At 38.0% G+C, this 17,260-nt stretch overlaps 2 protein-coding genes across 2 annotated transcripts in view; both read left to right on the top strand.

Moving 5' to 3' along the window:
* LOC106875508 (serine protease 48) overlaps positions 1-17,260 on the top strand; it is a 466,125-nt gene that overhangs the window by 321,989 nt on the left and 126,876 nt on the right. The gene's annotated exons all lie outside the window — the stretch shown is intronic.
* The window catches only part of LOC106884077 (MAM and LDL-receptor class A domain-containing protein 1), a 79,006-nt gene continuing 63,967 nt past the window's right edge, over positions 2,222-17,260 (top strand). The window contains exons 1-2 of the mRNA XM_014935296.2: positions 2,222-2,365; positions 15,982-16,075. Coding sequence (XP_014790782.2) covers positions 15,982-16,075 — 94 coding nt within the window. The 5' untranslated portion in view covers positions 2,222-2,365. The remainder of the gene's footprint in view (positions 2,366-15,981; positions 16,076-17,260) is intronic.

Genomic DNA, 17,260 nt, shown 5'->3' with positions numbered 1-17,260 from the left:
GCGTTTTATTTTGGATTTATTTTTTTATTGTGAGAATTCAAGCTAGCAACTAAATAAGTGACAAGGCTCTTTTGTTTCAGTTAAGTCAGGTATTGGGAATGTGTGGTCGTCTGAATCGGTTGATATTTGTATCTATGCATGCATGTGCTCATGAATAACTTTTAATAATTTTTCTTCTTGTGAGGTAGATATGAGTTTCCCTTTAGTATACAAGTGTTTGTGCCTCACTCTTAGATGTCTGTCTGTTCATGCATTCCATATGTATATGTGGACATGTATGACCCTGGAAATTCATATGCAGCGTCCTTGAAGCATTTTACATGTTTTTCATTTGTTCAAATTAGGAAACTCACAGGAATAACCCTTGGAATGTTTCACAGATATTACTTGTACCACTAATTGATTGTACTTGAAGAACATGGATTAGTTTCGTTTGTTCTTCTATGCAAAATCCAAGTTTTTCTAGGTTTTTACATAGCTCTTTTGATAATGGGTACGCACGAGAATCTGTAATTGGGGTGTAAGCGCTACGAGTTTCTTATTAGTTCTCCTTAAATGTTCTCTTTTCTACAGTTTTTGATGCAACATTCAAATCAGTTGAGCAACCAATCTTTACTGTAGTGCATGTCTTTTGCGCTCTTTTGCCATAAGGACAATGTATGGCCTGTTGTGCTTACACTAATGGCTATTCTTATCGGGATGATCCCCCAATATTTATTGTTTTATAGGTGTGAATGAATTCAAGTTCTAATGTGACTTAAATATGACTTAGGGCTGTCCTTCTTTCCTATGACATTGCAAACTGCCTTTGTGACAATGCTATGTCTCATGCCGAGGTAATATCTAGCAGACATTTTGAGACAGTAGCTGATGATGTGAGTAATATCCTCTACACTGGTACAGCATTTTCTGTCGCAGTGTGGAGGTCTACAAGCATTTCTATCTCTTCTGTTCACCAGGTATTTAATAGCAATCTTCTGTTCCTAGATGATAAAAGCTTAGCCTTCTAGGTGTGATGTGATATACTTATTTACTTTTGGAGAATTTTCTACACCTGTCCATGTTATTGGTATTAATATAGTTTGCGGGATATGAAAACATGCACCACTTTCTGTTGGCATGATGAGTATTTCTCCTCCAAGTCTCTGCTTAAATGAGTCCACCCAGCAACTTTAGATTCACAACGGAATAACTACACTCAGAGTTTTTCACCTACTCTCAAAATGTTATCACATTTGCTTTCGAATACACTCCTGAATTACTTATTTCTCTCTTTGATGTTCTCTAGGTGTTGTCTGAGATGTATCTTGAAGCACTCAAAGGCTACCTGGACACCGATCCTATGCTTGTCCCTCCATCCTCCCGATGCACCAGACTGGATGATGGCTGCATGTACCAGGAAATACACTTGGCCAGAGACTACAGACTCATGGCATGCCTGAATATCATGTATAAATTGTACCCAGGTTACTTAAATGTTTTCCTCCAAGTCCACTGTGAAACACTATGTAATGACTGCCGAACAGGAAGAAGGAAAGAAAGGAGTTTGCGACTGTGCCGAACAACCCCTCATCAACTAAGCTGTCCTCAATGAAAGAAACGGCACCACCGAAATTTGTTGAATGCATAGCTAGACTACAAGAAGACAATACGAAGGCGTTTGATTCTGTTTCTAAAACAACTTGGTAAAATATGGATGCGTGATACACACACACACACACACACACACACACACACACACACACACACACACACACACACACACACACACACACACACACAAATAGTTATCTCCACCAGCAGTAAAATAGACGGTTTTCTACACGTGCACTCACTCTTCTTTCAGAAGATTCCAGTTGAACCGAAACCCTAGTAGAGGACATTGACCAAATATGCAGTGCAGTGGGATAGAACTTTCAATGATAGATACTTAACTATATTTTCATGCTGTTGATATCATTTCATGTACATTCATATATATCATCTACACATTCTACATATAAAAATACTCACATTCATACACACATAGGCATACACCCATACCAGTAACCAAATACAACAGAAACATACATACCCATTCACGTGGAAAAGTATGCTCCCGTAACCATAAATTTACACAAACACAGATATCCTCAAACGCACACACACACACACACAAATACACAGATATTATATTCACATATAAACACCCGTCCCCGCCCAAAAAAACATATACCACACGTTTTTTTACGCACACAATGACGTAATTATACATACACAAAATTACAACTTATTCTGATTTGAAGTGTTCTGATTGGCTGAATGAAATTTAATTTAATGAAGTGTTCATAAAGAAGGAAAGCTATCGTGACAGAGGCAAAGATAGGTAAGACATCATAAGTTTCTTTTTAGGATATTTTATTCTGTATTGCAGTTACATTTCACAGTTCAATGTCTTTTCATAATACATTCATTCCCTCTCTGTTGTCTCTCTCTCTCTCTCCCATTCTCTCTTAATATATATATTGTGGAAAATAATTGCGAGTGCTTTTTTCTTTATATAGAGCAACAATAATCTAATCTTTTATTTACCTGGTGAAAATAGTTATATAATCGTTCCCGACTGAAATTCTGTGGTTTGATTCGCTTAATAAGACGTGTTGCATACGATCGTAAGCTGAAAGCCTTAACTACTAAACCGCTCGTCTTCACTTTCATGTCTAACCTGATCTTAATGCAACAATAAATATGTAGAAAGACTTGCAGAAAACAATAAAAATTAAATCCAAAAACAAACACACACACTCATATTCGACACAAACCTAACATTGAACATAGGCTCCATCCCAAGCGATACATTAGCGTCAACGTGGAAACCAGTTCGTGTATCCTCTTTGAAAAAAATCAGATGTGCAATACTGTACTCACTTCTTCACATTCACTTCCACTTCATCTATGACATAGATTCTCAACCTTTTCTCGGCCGTTGTCCCCTAAAAGCTATTTTTGACGTAAGCTAATTGATGACACTAGACATCAAAATTTTTGCTACTATTAGACGAAATGGTACTCATTCGGTAATTTGGAAGCGCTGATTCCGAATCTGCAATCAATTTTGCTATAGCACGTCACGTTTTTGCACTATCATTATTATACTGCTATCAAGATTACAATAATGTGAAAATTCATGACAAATAATATGAATGTTATATTAAGCGTAAATTACCGTTATTTCATATAAGAACAATAGCAACTAGGTGGACAAGTACCTCTAAAACCAATAAAACACAAAAGAAAAGTGTAAAGTGAATATTATTAATTTTATGTTTTTCAAAAATAGCTTTGGTGTCTTCTTTTACGCTTATGTTGCATGTCCGTTTTTCATTTTAAAAACCAGTAGTAGCCACTGTGGCAGCTTTCTAGCTCTTTGATTTCTCGATGAAATCGTTCACCATGCTCATCGCTTACATCATCCATATTGGGTGGAAAAAAGTCAAGATGAGAGTGGATAAAATGAATTTTTAGAAACATTCTTGCTCCATGTTGCTTATAAGTTAAAAAAAAAATATTATTCACAAGGGTAACGTAGATGATTTTTCATTTTCCCCAAAAATTTTTTACAAGAGAAACAAACTTTTCCCAAGCAGATTTCTCTACTGAGCTTAATTTTTCTTGAAAAGGCTCATCACAAATTAGTGTGCGAATTTCTGGTCCATTAAAAACACCAGTTTTAATCTTAGCTTCACTCTTGCTAGAAACAAATTTTTCACTGAGATATTTGAATCCTTCACCGTCTTCATTCATGGCTTTAACAAAATTCTTAAACAAACCAATTTTAATGTGTAAAGGAGGAAGGTAAATTTTCTGAGGGTCAACTAAAGGGATATATTTAACGTTGCCTTTCCCCTGGAGTGAAATAACTTCTCTTTGGCCACTCTTTTTGATCATAAGGATGCTTGTCATCTCTGCTGTTCCAAAGGCACAAAAAGCACTGACGCTTTGTATACCCCATTTGCAACCAAAGAAGCAAACCAGTAACTTTTAAGTCCCCGCATATATTCCACTTGTGCTCAGAATATTTAATCAAGTGCAAAATTTCATCCATTGACTTATAAGTTTCCTTTAATCCTACAGCATGTGCTAGTGGTATTGAATGTTTTTGATTGCCATTATGCAGCAAAACAGCTTTTAGGATTGCTTTGCTGGAATCTATGAAGTGACTTCAGGATTATGGCCGTACCCCCTCTCACGTAGGAGTCCTTCAACACCACAACAAAAACAAATACAGTCTTTCTCCGTAAAAAATTCATGCAATTCTGTATGGCGTTTTCGAAAATACGAGCATTTTACATCATCGTGTAAAATATTCCATTGTTTCAACCTGGAGCCCAGTAGTTCTGACTTTTCTTTAGTAAAACCCAAGTTTCTAGCTAAATCATTTAACTCAAGTTGACTTAATAAATGAGGAACTTAATAAAATAACTCGCTAGAAAAAATAATGTTGCCTTAAGTGACAGAAAAATGGTTAACGTTTTAACTAATCAAAATATTTTAGTCCGCTTATGATATTTAGCATAATGATCGCACCTGATTACATGGCTCACTGAACTTAATGGTACAGAGCGCTTCACTGGAGTTCTGGACATGCTAGGTTCGATTCTTTGTAACAACCTGCCAGAGCCAATCTAAGCTGCTATTCTGCATTCGAATTTTTAATTTTTTGTAAAACACCGTTTGAATCGGCCCTTCGGAGTTTTCTTAAGATCAAATTTTAGTGACTTACAAGCTCATCAAGGCTTTGTCATTAATTCACTTCTCAACCAAATTCAATGCCATGTCTTTATCATTCGCCTACAGTAGTATTAGGTGAATATATTCTTAAGGTTAATTTTTAGCTACTCGCAAGCACTTCTAGGCTTCATTACTAATTCGGTTCTCAACCAAGTTGAATGCCGTTTTGTAGCAATGATCGTCCAGTCCTAAGATACAATTTGAGATAAAATAATTGAAATTTGGTTCATTAAGATAAGTTAGATCAAAATATGTGAGGTCAAGAATGGGAGAGAAATACGAAAAGTTGAATTTGAATCAAAATATCTCAGTTATTGTAAAAGAAAAATATATATTAATTTGGTTTAAAAGAATGTGGTCATTGAGAAGAATTTTTTGATGAAAATACCGTTAAAATGTATTAACTACAAAAAGTAGTGCGGATTTAAGTGACGAAGCATACGGTAAGAAACCCGCCAAATTGATTTTGAATGAAAATATCTCAGCTATTGTAAAAGAAACTCTACAATAATTGTATTCTAATGAAATAGTTCTATGAGATGAATATTTTTGCATTTTAAGATATTTAGCATTATAAAATACGGTACTTGTGGGTCGCTTAGCTTTTGGAGCCGCTTAGCTGTATGGAGTTGGAGTTTGAGAGATACGAGTTTCGATACACTGTAGCAGCTTGTGGGTCACCCTTCCCTCACCGTTTTCTAAGGGTATTTAGCCTATTGCCTAAGCTGTTTCCATAACTATTCTGCGTTCGAGGTTTATTTCAGAGGAAAGAGTTTCATGGGAAGAATAATATGGTGGAAACCTTGTCAAAAAATATTATTTTTTCTACTCCAGGCACAAGGCCCGAAATTTTGGGGGAGGAGGCTAGTCGATTAGATCGACCGCAGATCACAACTGGTACTCAATTTATCGACTTCGAAAGGATGAAAGGCAAAGTCGACCTCGGCGGAATTTGAACTCAGAACGTAATACAGACGAAATACTGCTAAGTATTTCGCCCGGCGTGCTAACGTTTCTGCCAGCTCGCTGCCTTCTTGTCAAAAATTTTTTATTTCTTTATTGCCCACAAGGGGCTAAACATAATGGGGACAAACAAGGACAGACAAAAGGATTACATCGATCCCATTGGGTAACTGGTACTTATTTAATCCGAAAGGATGAAAGGCAAAGTCGACCTCGGCGGAATTTGAACTCAGAACGCTACGGCAGACGAAATACCACTTAGCATTTTTCGCCCAGCGTACTAACGATTTTGCCAGCTCGCTGCCTTCTTGTCAAAAGATATTGACTACAAGAAACGTTAGTTGGCTTTAGGTGACGAAAACAAAAAGGTGATAATTTCAAGAAATCAAAATAATTTTGTCTTTTTAAGAGAAATTAATATTATTTGAACTCGAATGAAAGAGTTCATTGCTATGAATATTTTGGAGAACACCCCATCTGAAAATAGTAAGCATAGCAAGTTTCGCGATTTCATATTTGCTTTGTCCTCAATAGTCTTTGTCCCCAGAAAAAAAAAACTAAATAATTTTAGGGCCTTGCGCCCAAATATTAGTATTTGAGAATTGTTTACAAGTTCGCAAGCGAAAAATAGCGTGGAGGGGCATAACTTTCGAACACAAAACAGACCAGTTTATGACGGCAGGAAAAGTCACGGGAATATAATTTTCGCTGACACGAGTAACAATTTTGAGGACAAAACTGATAACGAATCGTAAAACACGACGGACTCTATGGACAGCGATAAAATTAAGTGTAAAGAACTTCCGGTTGGAAGGCTAGAACGTCGGTGGAAGCTTGTCAGGTATTTTTGTTATCAAAACTAGCGTCTTCGTTCATATTATTGTTTAAAAGGGAACATAAGACAATAGTATTACGACGTGGATGATGGGTTCCATGCATCGTTAGGAGCTTTCTTGACTTTCTGTCCATTTCCTTTAGCTCCTCCTCTGTCCAGTTCAGCGACTGCGCGAGTTTATTGTGGAAATTATCTTTCTGGCATTCAACTTTGAAGCCAGTATTTTTCTCACTCACTGCAGGTACACTCTTTTTGTTTTTTCCTTCATGTTGTGTTTAATTTCATCTGCCTCAAGTATTCTCAGGTATTTATAGCTGGATTGAGGTTGAACCGCCTTCATCATTTCACCACTCGGCAAACATAACTCTTCTGCCCTGACAAACTTTCCTCATCTCATCACCATCGTAGCGCATTTTGTGAGCCCAAACTCCATCTTAATATCACTGGAGAAAATCCGCACAGACTGGACTAGGCTGTCCAGTTCTACCTCACTTTTTGTGAAAGCATGAAAGCAAGGGGTTCAGTTTTCTCTTACCTCTTCCCAGGTCATACCCCAACTTTGTTTTCTATAGTATTTCAGCACAAATATCAGTGGGGACACACTGTCCCCCTGGAAGATTCCTCTCTTGATTTTCACCTCTTCTAATACTTGATCCCCTGCTATCAATTCCGTTCTTCACCATTTCATACTGTTCCTTATAAATCTTCTCATATTTTCTGCTACTCCATACATTTCCATTGTTCTTATTATCCAGGAGTGTGGTATCATATCGTATGCTTTTCGATAGTCAACCCATGCCTTGCTCAGATTTGTGTTCTGTCTTGCAGCTTCTGATAACTAGATTATCGATTAAGAGCTGATCACTGGTTCTCCGGCTCCTCTTTCGGAACCCTTTCTGTTCAATATGTAGCAGCCCACTTTTTTCTAAATATCTCATCGGCCAAAACACCTTATAATAGTTTCCACATTAGCAGAAGACACGATATTGGCCGAAAGTCGGATACAACATTTTCCTTTTCAGGATCCTTAGCACATCGCAATGTCTTTCTCTTTGTCATCCAACTGGGTATTGCGCCTTCCTGCGAGCACTCGCCAAGCTGTTTCGCTATCCTTTCATGGAGCCCTCTCAGCTTCTTCATCCATAACCTTGGACTCCGTCCGGTCCTGGGCGCTTCTAATTTGGGAGTTTTCTTAACTGCGTTTTTATCACTTTTGTAGTTGTTTTTGTCTTCTTGGCCTTCTATATTTCTTAACCTACATTGGATTTCATGCAGCCACTCCGCTTCATCATTATGCTCTGTAGGAAGCCTCTCTCCAGAATGCTCTGCCTTCCTCTGCATCTTGTATCATTGTTACGTGTAATTGTCCATCTAGTTTCGGAAACAGTTTCTTCTGATTTCCTTCAAAAAATCTGTTTTGCCTTAATTGCTTTGTTCTATTGTCATATCATTCCATTTTGGCTTTGCTTGCTACTACTCCTTGTTATTATTTACTTGCTCACTATTATAATTCCACTATTACTACTATAATCCCTACCTTATTAGTTACTTGTTCACTATTATAGTTTCACTCTTATTCCTATAATCATTTTATTAGTATAAAGCCTAGAGGTACTAATACTGTCTCCGCTATTTCGTTAAACATTAATGATGGCAGATTAACGGCTGTTGGTTTAACTACTGATATTGTTGCGGCGCTAAATAGGAGAGTGGGGTGTTGTATCTACTAATACAGGCTATTTGATTGAACTGGTAGTTGACAGGCCTGGTTGTGGATTGGAGGTGGATGGGAGGGGATTTTTGAGAGGAGTGTCGACAAGTTGGGCATAGCATAGCTAAGATATAGAAATCAATGAACAACATTTCAAAGTTTTAGTAAAACTACAGTAATCTATCTATAAACACATCGTATTTATGATAAAGGAATCTGTAAGTAGCTTGCTTACCAACCACATGGTCCCGGGTTCAGTCCCACTGCGTGGCACCTTGGGCAAGTGTCTTCTACTATAGCCTCGGGCCGACCAAAGCCTTGTGAGTGGATTTGGTAGACGGAAACTGAAAGAAGCCCGTCGTATATGTGTATATATATTTGTATGTATGTGTATATGTTTGTGTGTCTGTGTTTGTCCCTCCCCCAACATCGCTTGACAACCGATGCTGGTGTGTTTACGTCCCCATAACTTAGCGGTTCGGCTAAAGAGACCGATAGAATAAGTACTAGGCTTATAAAGAATAAGTCCTGGGGTCGATTAGTTCGACTAAAAGGCAGTGCTCCAGCATGGCCACAGTCAAATGACTGAAACAAGTAAAAGAGTAAAAGAGTAAAGAGTAAAGAGTATCTCAAAGTTTTAGCAAACATAGATAATTTTCCAAAAACATCTCCATTCTTTGAATCACATACAGTGATATTTCATAGTTTGAAGTAATAGAAAAGGCTGACATATTTTTGGTCGGGGGTGTTAAATAGCCATCCTATCGTGGTGAATGCTTACAGCAGCACTGAAGATCGAGTGAGAGAGGGGGGTGCAGAGGAAACAGGTAAACTCGCCGATATTCCAGCATGGGAACAAATTTTTGTATAGGAGTCTAGATTTTTGAGTGGCGTGTCCACAAGCTCGGCATAGCATAGGTAAGATATAGAAATCTATGAACAACACCTCAAAGTTTTAGCAAAACCATAGTAATCTATCTATAAAATACTACATCGTATTTACGACAAAGGGGTCTATCTATGGAACATCACATCGTAGTTAAGATATAAAAATGCATTATTATTATTATTATTAGTAGTAGTAGTAGTAGTAGTGGTAGTGGTAGTGGTAGTAGTAGTGGTAGTAGTAGTAGTTAAGACGTCGCGCAGTATCCAGTATCGTGATGTTGTTGATTGAAGATATAGTGTCTACCGCGGGGTTGTACTGTCTGTCAAGTCACAACAAGGACCTAAGACTGACAGTACTTGAAGCAATGTATGCAGTTCCAAGAATTCCTAGTGCTGTTAGCCGGGATGTGGTAACGCTGTTGAGAAAGAATACCGACAATAGGGATATACAAAGGAATTTTCGATCCATAACTCTGTTAAACACAGAGTTTAAGATTTTGGCCAAGGTGTTAGCGAAAAGGTTGGCACTTGTCGTCGGTAGGCTGGTTGGGGAAGCGCAAAAGTGCGCAATCCCGGGAAAAATAAGAGTGAATATTTATTTTATGAGTGCTTTCTATAAACTCGTGCATAAAGTATATAGAATGCATTAAGAAACCATCGTATTCCAATTTCTTTCACTTTTCAATGAGTAGCAGTCGAGTGACTATATTTCCATACAGACACAACAGAGGCTACGCTTTCAGGTCTTTTGGATAAAGTTTTCAGAAATAATCCAATAGGTTTACCCTTAATTCCGTGAAATATTCACGGGTCCCGCGAGTTATTAGTATAAGGCTGTGAGCTGGCAGAATCGTCAGCACGCTGGGCGAAATGCTTAGCAGTATTTCGCCCGTCTTTACATTCTGAGTTCAAATTCCACTGAGGTCAACTTTACCAGTGTAGCGTGATAGATCCGTGTTGAATTTCAATATCAATTCACCGACACAAGATCGTAAATGCACACCATAAACATTTCTGACACAAGTATGAATACAAAATTGCAATGTAATTTAGGTCATTGACATACAATTTTCAAATATCATAAAAAGACCTATCCTACGATGGTCTTCAAATGTTTAAAATTTTCTTATTGTCTATATTGAATGCAATTGAATTTAATATGTCTGAAACGTCTCTTGACAACAACGACGACGACGACGACGACGATGATGAGGATGATGATGCATATTTGTAAAATCAATTATTGATTAATAAGCTGATCCTTGAAAACTGTCACAAAAAGTATAATTCGAATACTGCATGGATCGACTATATGAATGCATTTGACAGGGGTAGCAGCGAAATATCTTCATGTAATACATCACAGACATTTAAATGTATAGAGTTTTTCTAAGGATGTGGGCAGTACTTGCCAGCACAATCTTTTGGATTTCTTCTGCGATCTTATCTAGATGTTTCTGACACCTCTTTCTAATCATGCAATAACAAGAACAGTTCAGGCTTTAAGATGCTGCATTTTTGTATTTCAATTTCCAGTTCCTTGTAGTTACTTAGTTTGTCAAATTGCTTTACAGATATATTTTTTTATCAGAGAGAACACTTACATCTATTAGTCTACACGTATTTTCTTCCCAATCTTTAATGACTACTACACTACCCGTGACCCGTTGTGTCACTGACGGTTCAGTTTATAAAACATGGAAGCTGATTTCAATATAGCACTGAAATGAAAGTTAATTTTATGATGATTCACTTAAATATTTCAATTTGTTCGTGTAATCACAGGTCTGGGTTACAAGTTCATGTTTAAGGTTTTATTGAAATAGAAATAGAACTTCAGAAATAGAACTTCAGGGATAACTTTAACTCCAGTAACAACATTTATCTATGGTATATGTGCTCACTTCTACAAAAATGCAAAAGGAATTGTTATATAATGTAAACAATTTTCCCATTTCAAGACCATGTTACTTTCAGAGAATTTCCCCATTATGCACCGTTTGGGCTATTTATGAAGGTACTGGTATAACTACAGATGTTAACCCCCAAACCCCGAATTTGTTGCCTCCTAATTTCCAGAAAAATGGATACTTTTTAACGAAATTTTCAACAAATACCGCTTAGTTAATGTGGATTCAGAATGTGTAGGGATTTATGGAAAATAATTTTTCTAGGGGTAGGGAGAGTTGTTTAGGAAAATTCACACGATTCGAATTTTTTCCGCCATAACTTTCAGGAAAATGGATATCTTTTAATGAAATTTTATACAAATACCTTTCAAACGGCATAGATTACGATTATAAAGAAATTTGTGGGGAAACATTTTTCCGACGGGGTGGAGAGAGGAGTTTCGAAAAATGAAGTTTCGGCTCAGGAAGACCAAATAAGTTGGAACTATTGGGCTGTCCGGAAAGTTCGTGCCGATTTATAGTAGCTTACCTTTCGACTTATTTTAGAACATGGTTGAGTCTATAAAATAAGATTTGACTACACTTCCATTTAGAGCACAGTTTAAGCTATCTTTTCGTGGAAGAAGGTTTATGTTCCTATAACCTGTGTTAATTTTGTAACCCTTTAAAATGGAAGATAAGAAAGTTCATTTTCGGCACTTGATGCTTTTCTTTTTCCGTAAAGGGAAAAATGCCTCACAAGTAACCAAAGAAATATGTGCAATTTACGGTGATGTTTCTTTACCCGAAAGAACTGCACGGAAGTTGTTCGCAAGGTTCCGAGCTGGAGATTGTAGCCTTATTGTTAAAGAGCGAATAGGCAGACCATCCACTACAGATGATGACCAAATCAAGTCATTAATTGAGAATAACCCACATTGCACAACCCGAGAATTGGCAGAAAGCCTCAACCTATCAAAATCCGTCGTTCATGAGCACCTGGTAAAGCTTGGGTACACTAATCGCTACGATGTTTGGGTACCACATGAGTTGAGTGAGAAGAACCTTTTGGATCGCATTTCCATCTGTGATTCGCTTTATAAACGGAAGGAAAACGTGCCTTTTTAAAAGCAAATTGTGACAGATGATGAGAAATGGATTATCTACTGAAATGTTCAAAGAAAGCGATTCCGGAGTAAGCGACATGAGTCACCCTTAGCCAGCCTTAAAAAGTTTTGCTTTGTGTCTGGTGGGATGTGAAAGGAATTCTGTACTATGAGCTTCTCCCAAGTAACTAGACAATTAATTCTGAGAAATACTGCACACAACTAGACGAGTTAAAAGCAGCAATTCAAGAGAAACGTCCAGAATTGGCCAACAGGAAGGGTGTTGTTTTCCAACATGATAATGCAAGACCGCAAGTTTCTTTGGGAACCTGACAAAAATTGCTGCAGCTCGACTGGGATGTGTTACTCTACCCTCCATATTCACCAGATATTGCTCCTTCGGATTTCCACTTATTCAGGTCTCTGCAGAATAGTCTTAATGGGAAGAATTTCAATTCCTTGGAGGACGTAAAAAGATACCTTGATGAATTCTTTGCCATGAAACCACCTCAATTCTGGGAAGAGGGTATTTTCAACTTAAAGGAAAGATGGAGACGCATTGTGTAACAAATGGTTCATATTTAGTTGATTAAAATGTAATGGCAAGTCTTACCCAGAAATGGGCTGAGAGGAAACTGTCCCTGAAAGGTCAGGCAGAGGTAGCGAATGCTTACATCGCCTTCGTTATCATTCATCACCTGACCGTCGTGCCTTGTCCTGGTTGCTACTTGACCAGGCTGCAGCGTTTCTTATTTAAATTCTTGTGGAAGGGACGTATTCCAATGGTCAGTCAGCCAGTCTGTTGCCAGTATCCTCTGAGTGGCGGATTCGATATGCTGTGGATCCTAATGTGTAGACACGCTTTTAGGTTACACCACCTGCAACGATTTCTGGACGGTGAGCGTGTGTGGGCTCCATTTCTGAGGTTCGTCTTTCCACAGCTTGTCTCCCTTGATTGAGTTGCAGTCTTGGGTGAAGAAAAGACCGCAACGGGGCGCCTGGCCCTAGAATGCCGTAGGTGCTCACAGCCCTCTACCAGTCGGGCAATGAGATCGGTTTATGTTCCGCTTTAGAAAATTTATAGAGGATTAGTGACGGAAAAGTGCGTCGACATTCTCAGGGAAACTGGGTACCGACGAGAACGAACTGGTTAGTCTGTTCCGGAGGACTTTCCTATCGGGAACTATTATGGAAAATTTCCAGATGTCCATGGTCTGGCAGTGCTACTGGGCACGCTATTGGTTCGACATAAACTCTACATGTACGGATGTGCTGTCAGACGGGCTCGTTCGAGGTGCGCGCAGAATGACGAAACCATCCTGCACGCCCTCGTTCAGTGTCCAGGCTTGCTGACTTTTGGGGTCGTGTCGAACAGCTGTTGTTACGTGTGGGACGGATCCGTCTGTCGGCCGATTTTGTAGTGATGATCGCACCGCCGCCCTACTTCAATCAGGCAGGCAAGGCAGTTTTCCTTTTCCTGGTGGCTATGGCGAAAGAGATTGTTTGGTGAACAAGGCAACAAGGCATGAGGAAAAATACATTCCTCCTTGGTAGAGCTCTCATTGACTTTTTCAAGTTTCACTTGAAAAGGAAATTGAGAGTGGAAAGGGAAGAGCTGTTCTCGAGTGAGTTTATTGAAAGTTGGGCGAAAGTTGCGAAAATGGCAAGAGTGGGTGGTATCACACTAAGTGTAGATCTGTGAGTCGGAGAGAATGAATTGAAGAAAATGGGGTTTCATGGAAACCTCGGACAGTGGGGTTCTTCGATTATCCCTAGAGGTCTTCCTGTATTAGGAGGGGCACATCTCTATCTTGCCCCCCTCCCTCTTTATTTTTTTCTAAACTTTTGTATGCTATGCATATGTCCCTTCTTTTTCAGTGTTTACTGTGTATACTTACTTTCATACCATTTTCTTTATCATCTCATTATATGTAAACCCCCATATTTTATGTCTGTCTTTGTATTGTCCCCCTCATCCTTCACCCTTGTGGTAAATAAATGAAATCATCACCATCATCATCATCATCATTATCATTATCATCATCATCATTATTATCATTATTTTTATTCAGTAGTCTTATTTTTATCACGTGCTTTCACAGCACTACCAAGCGCAGCGCTGTGTGCCTTGGGTATGTGCTGTGGTTTGTTGTGATGCTCTTGCTGTTACTGTATTAAAAGTGTTTTACGTAGGATGCGTGCGGTTCCTAGTAGTGCCATTTTCTGTATGTTATATACATTTGTAAGTCTTGGTGTTTTTGTTATGTATTTGCCTGAATATTTTTTATCATATCTAATGCGCCTTATGAAAGGAATTGTTTCTGTTTTTAGACTCCACATTCGATTTACCTCTATTTTCAGGTCTTTGTATTTTGAAAGTTTCTCCGTTTCTTTTAGAGAAACGTTGTCATCTGTTGGTATTGATACATCGATTAGAAAGCATTTTTTTCTTCATTATCTCTGACAACTATATTCGGCTTATTGGCCTTAATTTCTCTATCTGTGTGTATTAGCATATCCCATAGTATGGTTGCTTTCTCATTTTCTGTGACCTTTTCTGGTGTGTGCCTATACTATCCAGTGTATATAAGTCCCAACTCTGTTGTATCTGTGAATATATTCCTTCTTAACGAGGACTGGGCAGCCAGAAACAATATGATTTATTGTTTTTTGTCCATCTCCACATATTCTGCAGTTACTTGTTATGTTTCTTTTCATGACATGTTTTTGGTAATTTCTGGTGGGAAGGCTTTGGTCTTGTGCTACAATTAAAAATTCTTTAGTCTCTGCTTTGAGTCTTGAGCTTCTCAGCGATTGTTGGTGTTTTGCTTTGTCTATTTCTTTATTATTATTATTATTATTATTATACGTCAATTTTGCCTTTCATCCTTTCGGGGTCGATAAATTATGTACCAGTTACGTACGGAGGTCGATCTAATCGACAGGCCCCCTTCCCTCAAAATTTTGGGCCTTGTGCCTAGAGTAGAAAAGATTATTATTATTATTATTATTATTATTACTTCCTGGAGTCTTGCATGCGTTATAGGCAGCCTACAGTACCCTGCAGCCTACGGTACTCTGCTATCTCTTCTTTTCAGCCATCAAGTACTTTACTGATTATTCTGGCCGTGCCATTGAAGCAAACATTTTGTAACAGTTCTATCCTTTATCTATTTCCTTTATCTTCCTCTGGATATGCCTTCTGATACTGTCCCCAAGGACTCAACAATAATTGGCATTATCTTCATCTTTTCCATTTTCCATAGCAGGGCTATTTCGCACCTAGGAGTGTTGTATTTATCTATTTTTTCGCCTTCCTTCTTGACTATCCGTGGGTCAAGGGGGCATGCAGCATCAACTACATAGCACATGTGGTGCATCTTGTCGACCACCACTAGGTCTGGTCTGTTACGTTCTAACACCTGATCTGTTTGGAGTGGAAAATATATCACATGTATGACTTTAGATAGCCAGTTAGGCTAGATATGCCAAAAGTAATAGTAGTTGATGACCGATATTATTTTTAATCTGACAAAATGCAAAACTCCGTATATATTTCATAGTTATTTGCACTCTTCAGGTAACAGGAAAATCACTGTATATGTATGCATATATAAATCCATGTCACGATTACCAGTTGTATCACCACCACTAGCAAATTTCTCATCATTATGATGAATATCATCCCCATCATCATAATGTTCTATGCTTTATCTGGACTAGCAACACTTTGAACAGTACTAACACATTTACAACTAACCTGCAGAGGTAACTGTTTTGTCAATGATATGTCATAAATTATAATCTATTTATTTACAGATGACGAAGATGAAGACATATCCTTGTCACTCTCGTCGTACCTATCTGACATTATTAGTACTTGCGGCTTTAACTGCATTTGGACAAGCTCAACGTAAGTATAGATAGATGCCATTTCTTTTTTACTATATGATATTCAATAATGTCTCGTGCAAAATTGAATATTTCTCAGAATAGTGAACATTAACATTGTTGGTTCATTTACATCAACAGACAGATGCAATAAACCACATGCATGCATATGCATGTGTATGTTCACACACACACACACACACACACACACACACACACACACACACACACTCACACACACACATATTATGCAGGATTGTTAGAGCATCGAAACGAAGACATCCTGATTGTAAAGTAAACTTCTTAAGCCATTTGGTCATGTTGTGCCTATCATTTATTTGTGTATATATGCGTATGTATGCATATATACCTACACTCACACATACACACACGCATACATACATGATACACAGACATATACAAATATACACATATATAGAGAGAGATTCATATACATACACATACATATACTAACCGAGGTAGCAGTTCTTACCTGGTGCTAAAATTTTGTTCAGTAGAACTACATGAAAGAGAACAAGCCAAATGTTAAACTTACCTTTAAACATTAAAAGTTGGTATTGAATGTTCTTACACAAAGCATACAATAATATACGTGATAATACCCATCCTGAGAAGGATGTGTATATGTGTGGGCATGTGGGTGTTTGCGTGAGAGAGAAGAAGAATTAAAGTGTGAAACGGAGAAGATGGGAAGAAGCTACCATTCCATTACAACTCTCCCTCTATGAACCCAAGAGGATCCATGGCAAACATTTATTTTCTTTCACGTGCAGTATCGTTGCAAGTGTCTTCAACTATAGCCCGGCCGACCAAAGTGAGTGGATTTGTTAGATGCAAACTGAAAGAAGACCGTTATATATGTGTGCGAATGTGTGTGCGTGTGCATGTATCTGTATGTTTGTGTTGTTAATGCTCGACAACCGACATTGGTTTATTTACATCTCCGTAACTCGTAACTCAGAGGTTAGCAAAAAATGACCGATAGAATAAGTACCAATCTTTAAAATAAGTGATGAGGTTGATTTCTTCAACAAAACTCTTCAAGGCACCGCCCCCGAATGACAGCAGTCTAATATCTGAAACAAGTAGAAGGTAGAAAAGTAGGTAGTGGGTGTCTATGTATGTATATATATACATATATATATATATATATATATGAATATGCGTGGCTGTTTGGTAAGAAGCT

The sequence above is a fragment of the Octopus bimaculoides genome, chromosome 3 (assembly GCF_001194135.2).
Source record: "Octopus bimaculoides isolate UCB-OBI-ISO-001 chromosome 3, ASM119413v2, whole genome shotgun sequence".
In the NCBI taxonomy this organism is placed as follows: Eukaryota; Metazoa; Mollusca; class Cephalopoda; order Octopoda; family Octopodidae; genus Octopus; species Octopus bimaculoides.
Note: the sequence above shows the minus strand (reverse complement) of the source record. Positions and strands in the feature narration are given on the sequence as shown.